General features: G+C 37.4%; 2 protein-coding genes across 5 annotated transcripts in view; one reads left to right on the top strand and one right to left on the bottom strand.

Moving 5' to 3' along the window:
- LOC126251063 (uncharacterized) overlaps positions 1-12,639 on the top strand; it is a 51,791-nt gene extending 39,152 nt beyond the window's left edge. For both annotated transcript variants that reach the window (XM_049951609.1, XM_049951610.1), the window contains exons 3-4: positions 10,366-10,475; positions 11,700-12,639. In XM_049951609.1, the coding sequence (XP_049807566.1) occupies positions 10,376-10,475; positions 11,700-12,355 (756 nt within the window). In that variant the 5' untranslated portion in view covers positions 10,366-10,375 and the 3' untranslated portion in view covers positions 12,356-12,639. The remainder of the gene's footprint in view (positions 1-10,365; positions 10,476-11,699) is intronic.
- The window catches only part of LOC126251089 (tRNA wybutosine-synthesizing protein 3 homolog), a 70,014-nt gene that overhangs the window by 353 nt on the left and 52,600 nt on the right, over positions 1-17,061 (bottom strand). Inside the window, exons 4-5 of one of the 3 annotated variants that reach the window (XM_049951611.1) lie at positions 12,323-12,517; positions 4,585-5,259 (exon numbers count right to left, since the gene is read on the bottom strand). The exons of 1 other annotated variant lie outside the window; for it this stretch is intronic. In XM_049951611.1, the coding sequence (XP_049807568.1) occupies positions 12,386-12,517 (132 nt within the window). In that variant the 3' untranslated portion in view covers positions 4,585-5,259; positions 12,323-12,385. Of the gene's footprint in view, positions 1-4,584; positions 5,260-12,322; positions 12,518-17,061 lie in introns of those variants that run through there. One more of the 3 variants, XM_049951613.1, reaches the window with a different exon arrangement.

The raw sequence follows: 17,061 nt of genomic DNA, 5'->3' as shown, positions 1-17,061 counted from the left end.
AGCTTTTCAGTGATAATAATGCTTTTCTTTTTTCTTCCACTCATGTTACCAGTTCTCAAAATAATTAGAAATACAATAATATGGTACTATAGACTATACAGTATGAGGTCTGATGTGTTTCATGATTCCTGAGTGACATGCAACAATTCTTGTCCAGTTGTGCCCTAGTTCAGCAGAAGCCGTGTAATTTCAGGAAAACAAATGAGTGCTACATATACTACCAACCTTCCCTATGGCTATCACCATTGCTGTAATAGTAAGCTTCATATGTTACACTGTACTTTCCAAAACTGTACAGTCTTTGTATAACATCTGGGTTTCGTGGCGACTCTTGTTACTGCAGTTTATACTGTTGTTGCATATCTGTCAATCTATAAAACAATCTCAAGTTTGTAACATTAAAAATTAAGTGTTAGTTGGATTCGGATGCTTGCAACAAAGTGGTTTGTGGTTTTCTAGTTGGCAACCTCAGTGCAGTGTTAATAAATGGAGCTTAGGCCGGTATTATACTATCAGATTTTCTTTGACAATGATCTTTGATGTGGTGCAAAATGGGGTATTACACTGTCATCGAATATTTCGTCAAAGTTCCTTCATAATGGCCGACAATGACTTAATACTAGTCTCTGCAGTTCAATTTTACTTACGGCATCGGCAGTGTAGTGTGCATCTTCATATAATGCAAATGTTTTGTTGTGAAATTTTCATTTTACGAATATAACTAATTTACTGAGCTGACAAGGGCGCATACAAGAATCTGTCAACCATAGAGCAAGGACAGATTTAATTATTTACTTCATGGTGAAATGAATTCCCAGCAGTGAATGGTTGTTGCCAACATCAACACACTATGCTACCAATGCCATAAGTAAAATTATACCTGGTCTGCAGTTGCGTGCAAGAGAAGCAGAAGGAAAGGAAACATACTTGGGTGAAGCTGTGGACTTCAGATGCGAAAGACATACAACAAAATTTTGTTACGGGAGCTGCAAGTCGAGGACGTAAAGTTGCATGAAAATCTCTTTGGGAATGGAGGAGAGTACATTTCAATATGTGCTCAACAATGTGGCTCCTCATATTATGAAGCTGAACACTCTCCTCAGAAATGCTATATCCGCAAAAGACTACGATTTCTGACTACTGTAGTTTACAGTACCGGTATAGTGCTCTAATGCTGCAGTGCACATTGACAAAAATAATACCAGAAATGTTTGAAGCTATTTATAACGTACTGAAGGAGGAATTTTTATTCTGTTTTTGTATTCGGGATGTTGTAAGCTACACAGTGCTTCATCTGTCTTGAATATTTGTATAAATTTTGTTACATGTGCGACGCAAAGTTCCTTATTACACCATCAAATTTTATTATAATCTAATATTGGCCTTACCAATCTCCCCCCCCCCCCCCCCCCAACCAACTCTGAAACACTGCATCATAACTTGTGCACACTGGATATTTCGCTGGGACACAAAAAAAAGTATAAGTGAGAATAACATGTAAGTGAAAAACGTATAAATGAAGTTTTACTGTCTTACAGATATGTGATCATGATAGTACGAGTAGTGTTGAAAGTGCTGTGTGTAAAATTTCATGTTGTACCAAACTAAAATCCAGTTGAGAAAACTAATAAATTATGACACAGAACTGCTGGCCTGTAGCACTTACCTTCGGGAGACAAAAATTGTAGTGATGTGGATAAAAGACATATAAAAGTAAAAGGGTCACACTACTTAACCACTGCAACTGAACAATTGTTTCAACAGGACAAAAAGATAGGCTGGGGAAAGATTAAAAAGAAAGAGCAGGTAAATTAAATCCCAAGATGAGAGTGACCCACTTACAGAGAGGGCGAGGGTAGACAAAGTTTTGTATTCTGGGAACTAGATTCTCTAAAACTTATGACTGCATGCAGTGGAAAAGTAGGAAGTATTTTGCAGTATGGATGGCAAATGTGCCGGATGAGAGTATTCATGTTGATTATCATGTAATATTTTTTCCCAAATAATACTGAATCCATTCTGCTTCAAGAGGCAAATATCCCCCAATTTTGTGTATGAAGCCAGTGTTCAAGTAACTTATGTAGTATAATCTTCTTGTATTTCAACTGTTGTATTTATAGATCTGCAGAGAACATGTTAGTTATCAATTAACACATTCCACACTGCTATGTATGCACCTCACCTCTACTGTGCAGGTGCACTGGCAATTTTGAAGCTACTTTAATAGATAAGTGTACAATAACTAAGGTTCTCAAAGGTGCATTTCTAGCATCATTTGAAACTCTATACTTTATAGATTAGGAAAACTGTAAGCTTATATATATGCTTGTATGGTAGAGGTGTACCAACATTCCCAACAACATGAGAAACCTTCACAAGGAAAAATTTTTAAATTTCCTAACATGATTCCTGGTGTTTGTAATAAAAAGATTTGGTTCACAGGTGGTTTTCATGTAATATTTTACAATATAAAATGATTACATATATTTTATACATAATTTACTTTCAGGTGGCAATCCTGAAAGCACTGAGTTACACAGAGTCCTACACTGCTGTCTTTGCACCACCATCTGCTTTCTTTTCTTATCCACTTGCTGGTGTCTTTCTTCCCTTTGTTGGAGCAAACTTTGCAATAACGCATAGTATTTACTTTGTTGGCATGGGAGGTACTTTTTCTGGAAAGTGACAACCAAAATTTCTGTCAAGGCTAGTGCTTGGTGTTGGTTCTAAAGATCGGAAGCCGCCTCCTGTTACCAATTTCAAGCTAACTTTTTATTTTTTATGAGGTCCGTAAGAGAGATTTTCTGTTTACTGACGTCTCTGTACAAAATGAAGAGACATTACAAAAAAATGAAAGAAAAGTTTTTTCCACCGCTTCATTGTTTTTCATGCAAATGGGTAGTAACTGTACAGCTGATCCCCATGATTTACACCAGTCTTGTTCATATTGTAGTCAATTAGAACGTCTGGTTTCATTATTGTTGTAATAACACCTTTTGAATGTACTGGAACATCTTTGGTGGTAACCCGATGTGCATCACACTTATTTTTCCACAGCGGTAGAATGGGCCCATTCCTCCAAAATATCATTTCATTTTGCTTCAGATTCTTTGTTTTGGTAAGCCTTTTCTGTTTTTCATTACAGTTTCAACAGCTAATGTATTCTTCTCCCACATCATCTTCAGCAGAGGAACATTAATGTAATACCTGCCCATTAAATACAGCGGCCTTTACCGTAATATGGAGAACAGTCTGTCTACTAATGCTGGAATACGGTTGTCAGTACTCCTTGATGATCCTCTGTAGACATCGAAGTCCATGATGTAGCCTGTTGCAGCATTATGAAGTACATAAAGCTTCATGCCATATTTATTGGGTTTATTTTTCATGTAAACCCTAAAGCCACCATGTCCACTAAATGGACAAATACCTTCATCTATAGTCAAATTTTCGTATGACATGAAACTGGATCTACATATGTCGACAAAGAAGTTGAACACAGGTCTAATTTTATCAAGAGGACCGTCGTTTTCCTCCTTTTTTATGTATGTTGAGTTATCATTGGCATGCTGCGTGAACATAATACTGGAAAACCTATCACAGCTCAACAATTGACTCGCAACACCTGTTTGTAAAAATGGATCAGTTGACCAATAGTCACTAAGCTTTGGTAACTTCACGACACACATATGCAAAACAGTTGCAAAAAAAAAAAAAACATATATTTCGTGTACTGGATCCCATTTGTGCCACATAGAGTTCTTTTTTATTTAATTTTGCCAGTTTTTGTACCTACATGCTTGTCTGTCTCAGTCTTTGTTTCACTTAACACCATCACTAAAAAGTTAAAAAAACAGTTGTAAACATCAGTCCCTTTTCACAAACAAGTGGCTGCAGACTCCAACTGAAATATTGGAAGCTGAGGTTGTGCTCCTGCCAAATTGTCAGCATTGTGTTGAGGAAGACCTACTGCTGCATTTGTTGCTGTAACATTTGTAGCTCCTCTTCTAATGGAAAACCATAATTCAAATTAGATAAAAAGAAAAAGAAAAGACAGTGTGTTTTCTTTACAAATTTTCCGTGTACATTAGTAACCAAAAGAGAGAGGAAAAAAAAAAATAAATAAATAAATAAAAACTTTACCTGATTCGTCACTTGAAACACTTTCTGGCTCGTAATTTCTGTCGTCCGAATAAAATGTCAAGAACTTCACTTTCCCACAGGTCTCTACCGTTAATTTCACTCAAAACGCTCATACATAAGCATAAATTTATGGTTGCGCGCCAAGTGAAAATGTCGTCAAAGAACTGATAGCTATAATGACAGATATTCTTCTCATACAACTGATACACAGACTGCAGTTATCTTACAGCCACCAGCCATATAGCACGGTGAAAAACACATTTCAGCAAATGCAAAAGTGGCACGCCCATACGGGATACAGGCGCCGTCCATACGGCCCAAACGTGCGCGCCCGTATGGCACACATGCATAGTGTTGAATGTGTTAAATTCAGGTACTAATCAATAATGAAGAGCTGAACAAAAACTGGTGTTTTATTACACAAAATACACATTTCAAATATAAGAAGCTATAGGCAGATATTTTAATTACTCTGACAACCATCACTACAGTAATGGGACAGTTTCTTCTTCATGGGGTTTCCTTCGTTATCTGAGGCCATAAATGAGCTGTGCTGCATTATTTCAATCCTAAAAATGTAATCCTTGTTGTGAAAACTTGCCCTTGTAATGTCATAGAGACATTTTCTTGATAACTTGCTATTACAGCATTTCCCTCCTTATCTGTCAAGAAAATAGTTTCATCCGTGTATTTCCCTGGACTATTACTTTGATAATCAGAAAACTATAATATAAAGATTCTGCACACAGAATAAAGTAACATTTCTGCTAATGTGTAGAATCACAAACCAGTCTAGTTCTATTATCTAGTTACCAGCCATTTTTTTTAATTTATATGCTTCCCCTGAAGGAAAGTAGGAAGTAATATATAGGATTTAGCAGAAAATAAGATGGAATGATTAGTTCTCTCAAAGCACATTGTAAGAATTCCTGGAGTAACATTTTTAACTCATTATAAAATAGATACATTATGCATAGATCACAGTCTCAATCAAATCTTCTGACTTGACATTACTTCAGTTACTTGTGCATCAATGCCACTGCTTATTTATTGGAGCTCAGTTGTCTTATTGTGGCTGAGTAGATGGAATTCCTGTCGCTACGTCTTCAAAAAAATCTGAAATGGTTACAGAGTCAAAATAGAGACTTCCATGTCAAAGTGACTAGCATCACTAAAGCAGAAAGGTGGTCATCAACTGATGAAATGAATTTTAAATTTTTTTTTTTACTGCATTTGGTCATCTTTTTAAGAAAGCAACATGAAAAAAGCTGCTAAATTTACACAGCTTAGTTAATTGTAAGGGCAGCTTAATTAATTGTAAGAGCATATCCTGCTTCAGGGAATACGAGTAAGATTCTTTGCACTTGCTTCCTTTACAAATTAAAATTTGTGTGCCGCAACAACTACATGACCGTTTTTAAATTATATTTACATAATGCTACAGTATATGATTAGTTGTAGCCTTATTTTTACTGTAGACTGTATCAGCATTGTAAACTGTGTGATACATTCCACATCACAAGCTTAATCCATACAATAAGCAACAAATTAAATATAAGTAATGGAAACAACCATTCTTACTTTATTAAGAATAATGCTATAGTTCTGTTTAGGATTTTTCATGATGAATAAATCCACTTAAGTTGTACTTGACAAATCCTTTATTTGGATAAAATCATATATTGGTTTGGCCTCCTTTTATATTTTATACTATGGTTTTATTAATTTTATATTTTGTCGAACAGTTTCATTATTTTTATTTCTTGACAATTGCATCTACATTGCATGTCTTGCTTTTTTGTCTGCTCTGTACTAGGCCTATCTTACCTAATGCTAAGGTGGTTTTAGTGCTATTAGTAGTGGGTGGTGTTTAGGAGGAAACAGGGGGCGTGACCATGTTGTTAGCTATGATTTTTCTTTGGAGGTCCCTCCCGCCATTGGTTTTAGTTCCGGGTGGCCTCTCTCCGAAACATACGTGTACACGGAAGTCTCACTGCAGTTCACGCAGCAGTCTGTTGACTGGTCTTGCTGGGCTTCAACGATATGTGTCATGCTGGACACTTACACGGTAAGCTACTTTTGAGGTTCACATTCTACAGCTTTTATGTCACGAGATCACGTATGCTCCTTGATAAATTTGCTGGATTTTTTTCACATAACTGCTACAGCTTTCTCGTACACAATGAAGGTATAACCTGATGTTCACAATTGTATGGGCCCTTTTAATGTCAATCAATTTTATGAAGAATCTCTTTGTGTGTGTGTGTGTGTGTGTGTGTGTGTGTGTGTGTGTGTGTGTGTGTGGTGTGGGGGGGGGGGGGGAGAGTGCTTGAAGATAGGATTTACATCTTGAAACCTGAGTCATGTGTATGATTTTATACAAATAAATGATTTGCCAAGTGTAACTGCAGTGGATTTATTCATCCTGTAAAGAGTATATTATTCTTAGGATTGTTTTAACTATTTACACTTTCATGACCATATTTCTACAGCAGATTCAGTAGCCCCTAACCCAGTAACTACATACCTCTATATACCAATAATTGTGGAAATCTGAAGCATTAAAAAGTCTATTAGTTGCCTGCATTATATCTAGAAACAACAATTATGTCTCAGGTCAGATATAAAGAAATGTTCTTAAAAATAACTAGACAGCTCCAACTAGTGCCAGATCTCAGATCTGAACACCACTGGCAAACAATTAAACCTCTATGGATAGAATTACAAATCAATAAAAGACAAAAAAATTTTAAAAAATGTAAATGGTGATTTGTTATACTTAAGGGTCACAATAAACATATACTGATAATAAATGCATTACGTCATGTTTGTATAGTATATTTTGTAGTGTTACATATTTGTTATGTAGTGGCTTCTTCTCAATGCACAAATTAACATTACACATCTGGCAGATAACTGACGGACTTTTGGCCAATGCCCAACACTCACTGGACAACCAACCTTTTTGGGGAATTAGCTTTGATGCAGGCCCTATATTTTACTTCTTTGCACATTCAGTATCCACACTTTGAGGTCATCCCCTCTTTGTGTTTAGTACCATATCAAAGAAGTGAAAAATAGCCATGGTAGTACTTCTCCAATCTTATTTCAATTCTGTATGATTAAGTTAGTGACTCTGAAACATCAACTCCTCCAATAAACTTGGAGAGAAGAATAATTGATGGACAGTCAATTTCAAGTGTTTTGTATCCAATCAGTGCACCTTACTTATGTGGTACTACTAGAGGAGGCACAAACAAAACTCCCCCTCTTTCCATAAAATACTGCAGGAGTCATTACCTAAAATTCACCTGCAAAAGCTGAAGTTAACAAATTTGTAATTTTCAAAAACTATGCTCAGAAGTTCTAAGAACAATGTCTAACTGTAATCATCTTTTTATCCAGATATATTTCCAAATTTCCTCCATCACGTAATATTTATTTAAAGTTGATCAGTTCCATTTTCCAAGATCAGCAATAATAAATATCAACAGATGACACACCTGCATCCATGCCAAACTTCCGAGATGCAGCTGTTCCGGTGGCTGAAGAAATTCTCATAGAGCACTGTAATATCCCATACTTTTAGTCTGAATCATAATGAATTTACTGTGAATGATGACTGCAAGAAAATAATTCTCACTATGCATATACAGCAATGGATTTTAAGTGTTACAAATTTGTCGAGCTCATCCATAGAGGGAAAAATTAGAGATGTGTGCATTATACATAAGAGATAGCACTCATCACTTTGGATTCAGAGAGTCATAATTACCTCTAACTTAGTAACAACAGTACATTTTATGGCAGGAATTCTAAACAAGTCCATCAGGACCTGTCTATAGTACATTTTTTTTGTTTTCTGTATCATGATGAACACACTTTAAAAATTTCTTAAGCTGCTATCAACTGTTAGTCTTATCTTGACATGTGTTCCTGCCTTGTGTTACCTTCGTTAATAAATAGTTATGTTATGAACACTGTGGCTGTTCAAGACACCAGTAATCACTTCCCACTGGTGTTGGATGACAAAACTAATTTTATAATGTGCACACATGAATTTCAAAAAATCCAATCTTTATGATTCCCTTAATGTTCTTTCACCTTTGGATTCATCAGTGTGAACAATTCCAAGTTGCACCATGATTTGGAGTCTGCATTAAACTGCCCGTCCCAGTTGTGTAACTGGCTGATTGAGTGCCAGTTCAAAGGCTGGAGGAAGGCAAATACGTACAATCTCTCCTAGGAACAAGCCTGGTAAATAACTGTAATATTGACAAACTGCCTATTGGCTTCTGTCTCGGGTTCTTCGGCCGACGTTCATCTAATGATTTTTCTGACGTTTCGCCAGCACGAGTGGCTGGCATTGTCAAAGCTTCACCCTCCATTGCCGGTGGTGAACTGGAGCCGAGGGCTTCTCCGCGGTCATTTCCGGTGCGGTTCTCCTCTTGCTACCTGCGACGGTCGTTCGCTGCAGTACGGGAAGCCAGGATCCGTTGACCTTAAGGCTTTCCTCTTTCTTGTTCAAACTGTTCGCGTGTTTTTGTATTTCTACAGCTTCTCTGAACAAGCGCGTGTGATAGTGGTTCTCTACAGCCAGAACTTCCGTGTTGGCGAATTTTATTACGTGGTCGGTCTCATTCAATGCGTGTTCTGCCACGGCCGATTTCTCCACCTGCCCCAACCTGCAATGTCGCTTATGCTCCTTGATCCTGGTGTTAATGGATCGTCCAGTCATCCCGACATAAACTTTTCTGCATGTGCATGGTATGCGGTATATTCCCGACATTGCAAGTGGGTCTCTTTTCTCCTTCGCCGATCTAAGACACTCTTTGATCTTCCTTGTCGGCTTGAAGATCGTCTTTACGCCATGTTTGCGCAATATACGGCCGATTCTGTCCGTCACTCTGGGAATGTATGGCAGAAAGGCCGTACCCGACATTTCTTTTTCTGGTTCCTTACTTCGCCGAGTGTTTGGCTCAGTTACACTTCTAACATAATTTGTGGTACTCCACAAATTATATTAGAAGTGTAACTGAGCCAAACACTCGGCGAAGTAAGGAACCAGAAAAAGAAATGTCGGGTACGGCCTTTCTGCCATACATTCCCAGAGTGACGGACAGAATCGGCCGTATATTGCGCAAACATGGCGTAAAGACGATCTTCAAGCCGACAAGGAAGATCAAAGAGTGTCTTAGATCGGCGAAGGAGAAAAGAGACCCACTTGCAATGTCGGGAATATACCGCATACCATGCACATGCGGAAAAGTTTATGTCGGGATGACTGGACGATCCATTAACACCAGGATCAAGGAGCATAAGCGACATTGCAGGTTGGGGCAGGTGGAGAAATCGGCCGTGGCAGAACACGCATTGTATGAGACCGACCACGTAATAAAATTCGCCGACACGGAAGTTCTGGCTGTAGAGAACCACTATCACACGCGCTTGTTCAGAGAAGCTGTAGAAATACAAAAACACGCGAACAGTTTGAACAAGAAAGAGGAAAGCCTTAAGGTCAACGGATCCTGGCTTCCCGTACTGCAGCGAACGACCGTCGCAGGTAGCAAGAGGAGAACCGCACCGGAAATGACCGCGGAGAAGCCCTCGGACGTTGGCGCGCCAGGTACATATAGTCTGCGCCCGCGAGCTCGGCTCCAGTTCACCACCGGCAATGGAGGGTGAAGCTTTGACAATGCCAGCCACTCGTGCTGGCGAAACGTCAGAAAAATCATTAGATGAACGTCGGCCGAAGAACCCGAGACAGAAGCCAATAGGCAGTTTGTCAACAAGTGGCCACGAAAGCCTCAACAATTTTGTAACTGTAATATTCAAACAACAGGTTTATTTTTACTTCTTTAATTAAATTTAACCGCTATGATTTTTGCACATGGGAAAGTAAGCTTGGCATTTATCAAAAATCCGATCTGGTATCTATATGCCGTTATAATAAAATAGTGTGAGATGTGAAGATAAATGTAAAAATGATGTTTATTTCACCACATTTTACATGTCTCAACCATGAAGGTTTGATGAACTTCACTGTATCTTTATCTATCCAATTTATGACACACTGATTCGACTAAAATGTGCTACTAAGACGAACACTTTATTGTTATCATGTCTGTTTTTCATTGTTAACATACTGCATTCTAATTAAAGATGATATTCTGCAATTTGTTGAATTTTCTTGTCAAATAATTTTTTGTTTTCTTGTCGCAGGGAGACCACCATGGGTGACATTGCTTTATCTTTCTGCAAGCAGATGCGCACTGCAACAAGAGATGTTCATGCAGTCAGTGATGCACTAGTGAATGCAAAACTTGCATTTGGTAAGCAAAATATTTCTTACGACAGATTTATTGTCCATGAAGACTGCACTCATTTTTATGTGACTAGTTTTGCTTCCACACGAACCATCTTCAGATCTGAATGAATGTGTGGGTTACAAGAGCAATCTGTTCCATTAACTAGCAAATTTGTGTGTTATGTCACAAGATGTGTAACTAGTATTATAGAGACATTGCGATAAGAATTATAAAAAAAACATTTAAAGTAATCTCCTTTATTGACACAAAAACAATTTCCATGTACTTTTCACAAATTTGAAGATGGTTGTTAAACAGCTGAAACTAGTTGCCCAACTGCTGCTTAAAGCAAGGCAAAGAAATTTATAATGAACTACAGCGGATTACACGTTTTGTAACTATGTCACAATAAGAATCCATGTCGAAAACTGTCCACCAACTACATTACAAACTGCTGAATTACCTTTTTTACTTGGTACCTACATCCATTTTCTCCACTGGAGATTTTGGTAATCTGTCATTACCAGTGAGTAATGAATAATAAAATGCCATTACAATATGTTCCGCTTGAAGCCAGTTCATTTCAAGTTTACTGCCAAGGGTAGCCCTTATGACTTACACACTCTGTGGTGTCATTAGGGGTTTCCACTCATAGGTTCCTTCCACAATACCTCAAACTTTGTTGGTATTGTCTTGTCACTAACATCTCAGTATATATGATGCCTACACCACCATCTGATAGACAAAGAAATGAAGTGGGCCTTTTTTCATAGGTGATAACACCACTGCAGATAATTATGCCTCATTCCAATATGACCTTGACTCAACATTTTTAGAATGCCAACTAATAATATTATCACTGTCTGCATCTACTACGGCTTTTGATAAAGAAATAACATCCGATTTCTCACAAACCTTGGGCCACAAACTAAAAGTGTGCACATAGGTTTTCAATGCAAAGATAATTATATGAAGTGCAGGCAGTAAATTTAGGAGGATCCCCTTCTTATTTTCAGCTATTATAAAGAATCTTTGAATAATGGTTTTCATTTTTTTGGTATTTAAGCTCACAAGAGTGTGTTGCTCTTTTTTTTTCTTCCAAATATGTAAGAGAAGGATGCAATCCCATAAAAAAACCTCAATGTGAGTCAACCTTCCTTTTTCTTATTTAAAAAGAAAAAAATCGTGTAGTAACTGAATATAAATCCACAGTATGTTGAATTTAGTCTGTTATTTTTTATTTCACAGCACTGTCTGACAACACAGTCTGGGCGGATGGACTCCTTGTTTTCTACGAAGTGTTTAGATTCCTGGAAGGTGCAATGGATCGTCATTCGGTATTGGCACAATTAGAAGTGCCGGGATTACGACGCCGAGAAGCATTCGAACGTGATCTTGCACGTTACCTTGGGGAAGGATGGTGTGGACCAAACTACCAACCACGAGCCAGTGTAGCAACATATATACATCATCTTGAAAAACTTGAGAAAGAAGATCCCGTTCTGCTTTCAGCTTATATATACCATCTTTACATGGGATTATTGTCTGGTGGTCAGATTCTAAGACGTAAACGTGCTTTTCGGGAAAAATTACTACCTGCAGGCTGGTGGCATGATGCAGACTCAGACTCTGTAACAGATTTCCATCCACAAAAGCCCTCGGCACTAAAAAAGATGTTAGCTACTGCAATGGAAGAATTTGCTAATGGTTTAACAGCAGACATGCGTGAGAAATTAATTGTGGAGAGCAAAAATGTATTTCGAATGAATAATCTAATTATTAGAAGTGTAAAAGGTACAACACAAGTATTTCTGAAAAAATGTGTTTATGCAGCTACTTTCCTTTTTTTAATTGTACTGTTATATTTGTACCTGTTTCCAAGGCAAGGTCTGCAGCTGAAGTAACCAGCTGGGTTTCAGAGAAGCAAATTGTAGTTAGAAATTCAGTACTTCTGTTCTCACAATTTCTTTCTCTTTAATGTTTTTAATTTTTGAGAAGAAATTCATGGTTCTTCGTTTATTTTCCTTCATCTTTTCACTGGCTTTACTAGTAAGGAATTTTAGATACTGAAAAGAAATTAGTGCCAAAAGTTTTGTAATAAAACATTTAAAATGTATCGTGTAGTTACATAAGATTAAAAAATTATTCGAACAAATAAAAAATACAGACTACAGGGTATTAAAATGTATTTTGTAGTATCATTTGGCTTTTTGTTTTCAAGCTATATCTGAGAGTGAATTTGCAGGGGAGAGTGTTAAAAATTGGGTGAGTGACCTTTCAACAATGTCCACCTTGGTAGCTGCGTGTTCAGTGCAGTGTACTGCTAACCAAAGGTACCCGGGTTCGATTTTCAGCTGGTTCTGAGATTTTCTCCGCACGGGTACTGGGTGTTGTGTTGTCCTTACATTCTTATTGTCATACTTGACATTCCACTACAGAGATGGCTGTATGGGTACGTCCCGTAAGCCAATTAATTAAAAACTCTTCCAACATGATATAGCCAATATTCGGTATTTACCTTCAGTTTCATAGGGAACTGACTGTTAATGAAAGGTTTTATTTTTTTATGTCTATCAAAGTCCACTCATAATGATATATTAAACAACAACAATATCACTTAATCTGATACACTGTTTATGTTTACTGTAGGTCAGTTTTCATGTGCACTAGACGAAATAGACAACAAAACACTCAATTACCAGTTTTTGCTCAAAATTTTAGGAAAAGAATATTGTGCAGGGGGAAGGAGAAACTATTTTACAAGGAAAACAACAAAAAGCAACCGCTAAAGAAAATGGGTGAGTATCAAGCAAAGGACAACAGGATCATCATAAAATGTATTGAATCAAACAGACCTTTTGGAAATATCTTTTCTCATCGCTTGAAAGATAACTGAAAATAATAATAATAATAATAATAATATGAAGGAAAATTAGTTACACAATCCTTAGAATCATTTTAATTTTTATCAAAATGATGTGGAACAAGTCGGCTTACGTCATTAACATTAAATCCAATGAACATCCATACTCCACAAGCCACTATATAGTGCGTGGTGGAGGATATCTTGTACCACAACTAGTTGTTTCATTTCCTTTCCTGTTCCACTCGCAGATAGAGTGAGGGAAAAACGACTGTCTATATGCCTCTGTATGAGCCCTAATTTCTCATATGTTATCTTCTTAGTCCCTACGAGAAACGCTTCAAATGTCGGTTTTCTAAACTTTCTCCGCAGTGTTTTTCAAAATGAATGTCTTCTTCCCTCCTGGGATTCCCAAAGGACATCTGTAACACTTGCATGCTGATCAAACCTACTGGTAACAAACCTAGCAGCTCGCCTCTGAATTGCTTCAGTGTCTTCTTTCAATATGAACTGACAGTGTCAAGCAGGACACTACAGGTTTGTTTTTCCTATTCATCCGCATTACCTTACATTTTTCTACATTCAGAGCCAGCTGACATTCATCACATCAACTAGAAATTTTGTCTAGGTCGTCTTGTATCCACCCACAGCCACTTATCTTCGACACATTCCTGTAGACCACAGCATCACCAGTGAACAACTGCAGATTGCTGCCCACCCTGTCAGCCAGATCATTTATGTATATAGAAAATAGCAACAGTCCTGGGACCATTCCATGCCAAATCATCCAGTCAAAAGTAGAGATTACACCCAAGGGTTTTGGATTTGTTCCAAAATTTAAATGTGAAATGCTAACAAGTAGTTTCTGAGTTATTACCGTTTAAAGTTTTAGGCTAATTGTATTTCTGAGGGTGATTAAGATGTACCTAAAGTGTGCATGCTTTTACAGAATTTGAAGCAGAATAGTTAGTTTTGAAGCTATAGCCTTGAAATTTTCACAGTTTTGTTCTAAATTAAACACTGAAACTGGTAGATATACAAAATTCCTATTTATAATGTTCATTCATATTGAAAAACTGTACTGAAACTCGAAATATTGTTTATTTCACAATTGTGACGTAGGCGTAGAAAATTATGAATAGCAAAAATCTCTCCAAACAACCCAATACAACCATATATTTTTGAAAACAGCATTAAACTACCTTTTTAATGGTGCAAAAAATTGGTGGGGTTCTGAGTTGTAACAATTTTATCTTATACTCAAATCAAAACAAGTTTTATCTATTCAAAACATGTAGTACGGCTGTTTTAAAATTCAAATTGGTTATATAGAAGTAAAAGCTTTTAAAACTATAACTTGGAAGATCAGCTGCTTAAAACGTAATTTATTAGTACATTTTTTATTATTTATTTTTATACTGGGACAAAGATTTTCCTGTAGTTGTAGTTTTATCTTTTTTATTTTATTTAAAGTCAAGAAACATAAAACACTTTTGGAGTTATGAGAAGTGTGTTAAAGTTCAGATAAGCAGTCTGCCTGCTGTCTTCCATCAAGATATGAAATTCAAGTCGGGACATGAATTTCAATGCTTCGTTGGGGGAAATAACCCTTAATGGTCATTTCAATGTAATTATTGTACATACTGCTTCATATAAACTTGGTATAATACTTCAACTGAATAATTATTAAACTTTAAAGTCATCAAAAACTCTTTGTACAAAAGATTTGTTTGAAAATGAATAATTGCCAACTCGTGTATTCAAATGTAAGTAAACCTATTTTGTAAAATTCTCAATGTATGTATCTTTTATTTTAAAATAACTGATAGATAAAACTTGAGTTTATCCGTTATTTTCACAGTTGTATTATTGTATGAATGAACATTATAAATAGGAATTCTTTTAGATGTATCAGTTTCAATGTTTAATTTAGAACAAAACATTGAAAATTTCAAGGCTACAGCTGCAAAACTAACAATTTTGCTTCAAATTCTGTAAAAGAATGTACACATTAGTTACATCTTAATCACCCTCGGAAATACAATTAGCCTAAAACTTTAAACAGTGATAGCTCAGAAACTACTTGTTAGAACTGGATGAGACTTGGAATATTTTCTTGTCTTTATGCATACAATTCAAATAGACATTTTCATAAACATCTGTGGCAGGTGGATGACTTAGTATAGAATGAGCCTCCTATCACACTTCTCTGGGGCACTCCTGATGTTACTGCTGTCTCTGACAAACACTCTTTGTCAATGACAACATAACGGGTTCTATTACCTAAGAAGTCTTCAAGCCAAGTCGCATATCCATATGCATGTAGCTTCGTTAACAGTCTGCAGTGGGGTTCAGTGTCGAATGCTTTTCGAAAATCTAGAGATATGGAATCTACCTGTTGTCCTTCATCCACAGTTTGGAGAGAAAAGAACAAGCTGGGTTTGCACGATTGATGCTTTCTAAAGCTGTGCAGATTCGTGGACATGAGCTTTTTGGTCTCTGGGAAACTTATTATATTTGAACTCTGAATATGCTCTAGAATTCTGCAGCAAACCAATGTTCAGGATATTGGTCTGTAATTTTGCGAGTCTGTTCTTTTACCCTTCTTATACAGGTGTCACTTGCGCTTTTTTCCAGTCGCGAGATTCGCGATAAATGAAAACTAGGTAAGGGGGCAATGACATAGAGTACTCTTTGTAAAACTGAATTGGGATTCCATCCGGACCTGGTGACTTATTTGTTTTCAACTCTTTCAGTTGTTTCTCTACACCAGAGATTCTTACTACTATGTCATCTACAGGTTTCTGTGCAATGGTCCATTTGTACAATTCACCTGCATGAAAGATTTCTTAAAATTTAAAACTTCGGCCTTCCTTGTGCTATCTTCTACTGCCAAACTATACTGGTCAATGAGTGACTGAATGGAAACCTTAGACCCTCTTAGTGATTTTACATACGACCACAATTTTTCTGCCAGATCTTTAGCCAGGGTATGATGGAGGTAACTGTTGTATGCTTTGCACATACATCTTTTCACAGACGCACAAGTCTCCACTAATCTTTGCCTGTCCTCATTTGTGCAGCCTCCTTTGAACTGAGGGTGCAACAGCCTTTGCTTCCTCAGCATTTCAAATAAAAATTCATCCACAGGATAGTGGAGTAGAAGTGATTTTAGCAATATAAGGAAAAGATAGATCATTACTCACTGCACAGATGATGAGAACAACAAAAAGACAAGTTACATATTTAGCTTTTGGCCAATGCCTTCTTCAGAAAAGGGAAAAAAACCACACACCCACACACACACACAAACTGCCATCTCCGACAGCAAGGAACAGAATACAACTCTCACATGAAACAGAAGCAGCAATCTGGAGAGGGCAGGGAAGGGGTAGCAGGATACGGGTAGGGCGAGAGAAGAGCACTGCATTGGCGGAGCATGCAGGGGCTAGTGTGTCAACAGGCTCAGCATTGGGAGGCTGTGGGGCATGAAGCAAAAAAAGAGAGGAGCATGGCAGGAAAAGCTGGGCAGGTGCATTGGCAGAGGGAGCGCACAAAGAGGATGAGGGGATGAAAATAGAGAGAAGGTGATAAGACCAAGGGGGCAGAAATTGTTAGATGGAGGATGGGGGGACAATAGGTTACCGCAGGTTGAGGCTGGGATAATTTCAGGAGCAGGGAATGTGTTGTAAGGATAACTCTCATCATTTCAGTTCAGAAACGCTGGTGGTGGAGGGGAGGATCCAA

Source organism: Schistocerca nitens, chromosome 1, assembly GCF_023898315.1.
Source record: "Schistocerca nitens isolate TAMUIC-IGC-003100 chromosome 1, iqSchNite1.1, whole genome shotgun sequence".
NCBI classification, from domain to species: Eukaryota; Metazoa; Arthropoda; class Insecta; order Orthoptera; family Acrididae; genus Schistocerca; species Schistocerca nitens.
This window is presented reverse-complemented; position numbering and strand designations above follow the sequence as displayed.